This window comes from Carlito syrichta, unplaced genomic scaffold (genome assembly GCF_000164805.1).
Source record: "Carlito syrichta isolate Samal-C Ts95f unplaced genomic scaffold, Tarsius_syrichta-2.0.1 Scaffold308845, whole genome shotgun sequence".
Taxonomy (NCBI): domain Eukaryota; kingdom Metazoa; phylum Chordata; class Mammalia; order Primates; family Tarsiidae; genus Carlito; species Carlito syrichta.
The window spans coordinates 124986-131771 of record NW_007252941.1 but is presented as its reverse complement, the minus strand read 5'-3'; the positions used below and the strand labels follow the sequence as shown (position 1 = coordinate 131771).

At 40.5% G+C, this 6786-nt stretch overlaps 1 protein-coding gene across 1 annotated transcript in view; it reads left to right on the top strand.

Moving 5' to 3' along the window:
* The window catches only part of FAM129A (family with sequence similarity 129 member A), a 131868-nt gene that overhangs the window by 1267 nt on the left and 123815 nt on the right, over positions 1-6786 (top strand). Inside the window, exon 2 of the mRNA XM_021716580.1 lies at positions 911-1007. Coding sequence (XP_021572255.1) covers positions 911-1007 — 97 coding nt within the window. The remainder of the gene's footprint in view (positions 1-910; positions 1008-6786) is intronic.

The following is a 6786-nucleotide window of genomic DNA, read 5'->3' as shown; positions in this document are numbered from 1 at the left end:
CGGCAAAGCAGAATCCCCCCCGGTAGTGTCGACCTGGTGTTTGGAAGACGCGGCGTCGGCCGCAGCTTCACTTGAACTCCGTCATATCACACTTGTGGGATGATTTCATCAGAGGCAGAAAGGAGAGTGTCATCACGTTCCCAGGTTGTGCGGTTCCCTTCCCTCCCCGGGGAGGGGGGAAGCAAAAGAGGAACGCTGGCGTGTTTTGTAACCGTTGCTAAAGTCGTGGACGGGGACAAGCTCATTTGGGGAGATCATCAGAGATGGAGTGACGGGGCACAAAACAAAAACTAAACTTAGCTGAAACTGCAGGAAGTCCTGACTCTATCTCCTGGATGTACTGGCCTCCCCTCTTCCCTCCATACCCCATCCAACCTTGCCTTCAACGATTACCTAACATTTGGTAATGGAGTGTTTCCCCCCACCCCCCTTCAGAAATACCTTATTTTTTATTTATTTTTTGAGTCAGGAGTCTCACTCTGTCACCCAGGCTGGAGTGCAGTGGCATGATCACAGCTCACCACAGCCTTGACCTCCTGGGCTCAGATGATCCTTCTGCCTCAGCCTCCCCAGTCACCGGAACTACCGGCCTACAGGCACAGGCCACCATACCCAACTAATTTTTTATTTTTCTTAGAGAGGGGGTCTCCTATGTTGCCCAGACTGGTCTTGAACTTCTGGGCTCAAACAATCCTTCCACCTCAGGCTCTCGAAGTATTGGGATTATAGGTGTGACCCACCGTGTCCAGCCCAGAAATACCTTCTAAACTTAAACTAGGTATTAAATTCTAGGTTTTACCCTAATTCTTTAAATAAATGGTTAACTTCTTCTTAATACACTTCTGGTCCTTAGGCCTTTTCTTAAGAGGAAAGCATTTCTTTTGTGTCCTTGTTCTATATTTATTTTCAGTCACCACAACATTTAGGATTATTTAAAAAGGATAGCAAATCAGGGCCCTTGAGCAACGTAATTGATTTTCCAGATTTCTGCTCTCGTGCTTTTGGAGGTAAAGGATCATCAATAGCCCACATTGTCAGGGGATTACACTTGGTCAAGTATCACTTTGCTGTTATTTATTAAGCAGAGAAATGATGGATGATCTATTTATGTTAGTAAAAAACTAAACTAAAACTAAAAGAGCTAAACTAAGCCTTCCTTAGTCTTAAAAATTTGGCTATGTGCTTGCTTTTTACCAGTGTCTAGGGGGCTGAAAGAGCTATGTAGCAGAACACAGCGAGAAAGGGCTTGCATTTGGTTGTTAGCAAATTTATGTTGAGGACATTTATTTTATATGGTTTCACTGGCAAGTTTAGAGGCCCCTAAAGTCGAGGCATGGCTGTCTACAGTACTCATTTGAAGTCCAGCAGTATGAAGGGTTAACTCACTTAAAGATCACTTCATGGTCATGACAGTTGTTGCTACTGATGCAGGCATTGTACTCAGATGACAAGAAAATGTATAAAGCTACTAAATTATTGCACATGCAAAAATATGGGGAAGTTCCATGAAGAGCTTGTAATGAATGTGTTTGAATGACTAAAACTATAGCAGATGGTGTGACAGTCGTGACATCCCCTAGTCTTGTTCAGTTTTATCCCTTCATTCTATATTTGGGAGGGCACTTTGGGAAAGGGAAGAGTTAAAGTTAGAATACTTCTAGAGAAAATGACTTGTTGCTTCATGTGAGAATATTAGTCTTGCCAAAAGAGAAAAAAACCTTGGAAAAAATGCCTGGTGTTGTAAATTGTTAGTGAGTGAGCAAATGAAGGTCATGGGGCTGTGATTTTCTGAGGTTTTTGAAGCCCCAGGTCCCTGAATAAAACCCTATCCCTATCTTTACCTCTTTCCCCACCTTTTAGCATATAAGTATTAATATTCTCAAGCTGTGATTCAATTGTAAGCAAAGCAATTGAAAGTATGACAGTAAACTTCTTTAAATACTGTTTTATGACCTGTTTCTTATAAAGTCTTATAAATCCATCACTGAAATATTGCAGATTTTAAAGCTCCTGTAACTATGACAGTAACTTTCTTTCAAGCTTAATAAACTTTGCTAACAAGAAGGATAGCTGGTCAGTATGTTTTTGGGTGACTTTTGTTAACTTTATTTTGTGTGTGCTATAAGCAATTGTACTTCTAGTGTGCTAAGGATGGTGAATCAGGGGTTTACTTTTATACAGATCATTCAGCAGCTGCCATTCTCCTGTGTGCCTCAAAACACATGTCATATGGATGTTTTGAAAACACATTGTTTCTTAGGAATTAGCTGGTTTCTGGGTAATGATGTGTCAGGTGTGTTTAGGAGTTTCTTCATCCCTAAAGATGTTACCTCTGGGAAATTACTACCAGGTTCATGTTTCTTACAACAGAATAACTTTTTAGAATTGTTTCTAGAGGATTTCCAGTAATTTCCCTTGGTAGAATGTTTCTATTAAGAAATATCTTTGGCCAGGCTTGGTGGCTCAGCGTGTAATCCCAGCACTTTGGGAGGCCGAGGCAAGTGGATTGTCTGAGTCTGAGGGTTCGAGACCAGTCCGGGGAACTTGGCAAGGTCTTGTCTCTACAATAAACCAAAAATTAGCCGGGTGTGGTAGTGCACGCCTGTAGTTCCGGGTACTCGGAAGGCTGAGGCAGAAAGATTGCTGGAGCCCAGCAAGTCAATGCTGGGGTGGCCATGAGTGTGCCACTGCACTCCAGCTTGGGTGACAGAGTGAGACTCCAACTCAAAAAAAAAAAAAAAGAAACATCTTAAGTATTATCTATTAAGATAATACTGTGACCAACTTGTGATCCCATGAGCAGTGCCATGTGTTAGGCTTCAGTGATGCATTTAGCCCTGATCTAAAAGGATCGTCCTTTAATGAGAAAGAGCGCTCATATAATGCAGGCATCAGTGGTCAAGAGGTCAATTTAGAATATTCTTCTCTTTTTATGTTTGTTTTTCTTCTTTTAAACCTTTTGATATGCCCAAAATTGAACTGTAGGAAAAACAGTCCCACAATGTGTTTTCCTGTTTAAGCAATAATTTTATTTCCTCTTTAAAATTGCCATTGAATTTTTTATGAATCAAAAAGAAAACAAACCTGAAAACTCTCCCACATAAGAGGTTCTGTGGAGGGACAGAAAAGTACTGAAAAATCAGTGCCACAGTGCAGCTGAGAGCTGTGGGAGACCTAGATCCTGTGTGGAGTTGGTGGGCACTCCTAGACCTGCTAGCAGCAAGTAGCAGTTAGGAAAACTGTCCATTACTCCACCCCCCAGATTTATGATTACATAGTCAATCACAATTAATGTGTGAAGGGACTCTGTGGCTTCCCCTGAAATTCTCATCAATGATCTGATGCTTATAAAGTAAGAAATGATTTTCAGCTTAAAAATAGCATGTATTTTTTGATGGGGAGTTCCTTCATGTTTGTACCACAAGAGTTAACTTAGGTGGCTAGATATAAAATTTATGTTGATAATGGCGTCTAGAGTGACGTCTCTGTTGGCGAAGTGGAGGATGGGGTGAGCTGTCCGCATTTGCAGTTGACTCAGTCTAGATGTGTAGTGCTAGTCTTCTTCTTCAGTCATGATCTGTGGGTGGGAGATGGGCATAAGAACTGATCTGATTTACCAGAGTGATTATGGCAGTGTAGTCTTAGAGTCCAGGTTATCTGGCTAGTAATGGCAGTATACTGTGATGGGAAAGTTAGGACATAGAGTATGGTAGACAGTGCTGGATGTCAATCCAACATCTTTCCCCATTCCCCTTTCTAGCAGGACCCCAGTTTTGTTCAGATGTTGAAGCTTATTCATGCAGCCCCCTGTTTCAGAAACGTTAGCCCCATTTATGGTCCCTGAGGGTGGGTGCTGGTTGGTCTGTGTCTCACATGGTGTTGTGGTCTTCTCACCAGTGATTATACTAGGCATGGGATTGTGATATGATCTGGTCAATGATGCCTGAGGGAATGTCTTCCAGCTGCTTCTGAGGAAGTTTGCTTCCCCTTTGAAGAAGAGACAAAGGCTGAGCAGAATGGCTCACACTTGTAATCCCAGCACTTTGGGAGGCCAAGGTGGGAGAATCACTTGAGCCTAGGAGTTTGAGACCAGCCTGAGCAACATAGAGAGACCTCATCTCTACAAAAAAATAAAAAAGTAGCCAGTAGTGGTGGCATGCATCTGTAGCCCCAGCTACTCGGAAGGCTGAGTGGAAGGATCGCTGGAGCCCAGCAGGTCGAGGCTGCGGTGGCCGGGAGCGGCCACTGCACTCCAGTCTGGGCGACAGAGTGAGACTCCAACTCAAAAAAACAAAAAACGAAAGTAGAACGTGGGTAAAGATTATACTGTTAGTATTTGGCTCAGTTCCTCATTTGTAGAAATGAATGAGACCTTTTAAGAAGTAAGGAGTTGCCGCTCCTCTGGAGTAGCGTGGTTGGGGAAAAGAAGAGCGAGAGGGCTCAGTACTGATCACTTTATATTTTGATTCAAGAAATACTTTTAAGCAAGCCAAACTACTGATGAAGCTAGCAGGAGTTTTGAATAAGGAAAACGACCGCAGACTGGAAACTTATAGGGTCAATACTCACTTTTCATTTCCTTTAGTCTTTGTGAATTGAAACCAAGACTTTGGAAATGGGAAGCTCTTTAAGAAGCCCCAAGTGGAATGTTGCAAAGCCATAACAGATTTTGTGAGCGGACAGTTTCTTAGATTCCATCAAAAAGAAAGCAGACAGTAGACTGAGACAAATTAACATTTTCTCCTGTGACTTTCCCCCTTGTGGGTTCCAGACAAACCCTGTTGAGACCCATAGAGTCAGATGCTGAAGCAAGACCTCGTCTTGATGAAATATGTCTTTGACTATGGTCGTCGGCTGCAAGGGGACTACATCGTCCAGGGCGTACTAGTATAGTAATTGCTAAGGTGACAGTAGTTTTTAATTCTTTTATTTTTACTGTGGACTACTGAACTGATTGTAGTTTTACTTTATTGTAATCTTTGGGAAGGTCTGAACTGGGATCACACAAAGTAAAGCAGTAGGAGCCTATTTTTTAAAACAGTAGTTTCTAATTTAATTAAAATAAATGGACTGTGAAAATCTTACAAAATATGCAGTGTGAATAACAGCAGTGAATTTTAATCTCCTGATCAGAAATTTTAATTTTTTGGGTCAGTATAGCTAGGTAACATCACTCTAAGAAACAAGATACATATAACAATTTGCGTTAATGAGACGGGAAATGAAGTCAGAAGTAAAAAGTATAACAGAAAGGAAGACAAAAGAATACAAGCACAATTCATCTGCTACAGTCTGTTTAAGGTAGTTTAGCAAAGCACAGGACATGTGGGCCAAAATTTGAACAGTTCCAAACATATGCACACACATACACACACACATACACACACACACAGACAACTAAACACAACCCCAAATGCATTACAGATTTTTCTTCTTCGAAACTGGAAAATTCATTTTAAAAAGAGACTAGCAAGTTGCTGCCAATAAGAAAATGCAAGCCAGCTTGAAAATATCTCCCCCTCCCCTGCTTTTGTTACTGTCTTTTTTTTCACTAATAGGAAAAAATAACATATTTAAATATATGAAAGCAATTAATTTTATTTGGCAGATTGCAAGGTCTAGTTTATATTTTTATGCTTGATGTTGTATGGAATGAGTCTGTAGGATTAAAATAAAGTAATAGTTTTTACAAGGAGCCCCAGAATGATTTTTAAAAGGTTCATAGTCTCAGGAATTTTGGAAGAAGAGTAAATGTCTCCATGCCAAACCATGTGGATAATTTTTTCTTTTTCCCTTTAAAAACTATTTTTATTTTGAAATAAGACATAGATTTTGAAAACCACACTAAGCAAATGCATAGCTTAGTGAGTCATTCATTATAAGGCAAATATCTAGGCAACCATCACCCAGTTAAGAAATAGAAAGAGCTTCACAGGCCCCTTCTCAGTTCTAGATCCCTCTGTCTCTCCAAAGATAACCATTATTTTCAGTTATCTATTTCTGCCTGAAAAACAACCTCAGAGATTCTGGCTTTTAAAGCAAGTATTTATTTGTTCACAGTTCTGTTATCGGGACAGAATAGTAGCTGGGTGGTTCTACTTCTTATTTTTTCTGTTTTGTTGGAGGTTATTCCTGTGGCTGCATTTAGCTGATGGCTGGATTAACTAAGAAGGCTTCTTTCTCTCCAGGTGGCCTTTCTAGATGATCTCTCCGGTAGAATACTGAACTTTTAAAATGGTAGGTCAAGGTTTGCAAGAGTGCAAAAGCATCTAGGACTACTTATGGCTTAGGCCTGGAAGGGCACAGCAATTCTCTGCCACATTGTATTAGTTAAAGCCCAGCCTTGGAGCCAGCGCAGATTCAAAAAGAGGGAACTACACACAGGCATGAACACCATGAGCTACAGTTATTTGGGGGTTCCCCAGTAACATATGATTACACTCCTAATCCTAGATTTCATAATAATGACATCCTCATACATTCTTATGGTTATATCATTTTTAAACACTATAGTCTTACTCATCTAAATATATGTCTTTTCAGTCTACAGGTTTCCTCTACATCTTTCTTTTATTTGCAAAATACCTATTGAAGGACCTGTGCTATTTGACATGTAGTGTTTTCCACAGTTTGCTCATGGTGCAGTTACACGCATTTTTCTCCTTTTTTTCTACAAATTGACAGGAATAGCGAGACTTGATCAACCTCAAGACCAATCCCCATACCTGGAATAAGCAAAATTTGTAAGAAAACCAGCTATCTTTTTAGTGGGAAATGATGTTTCAA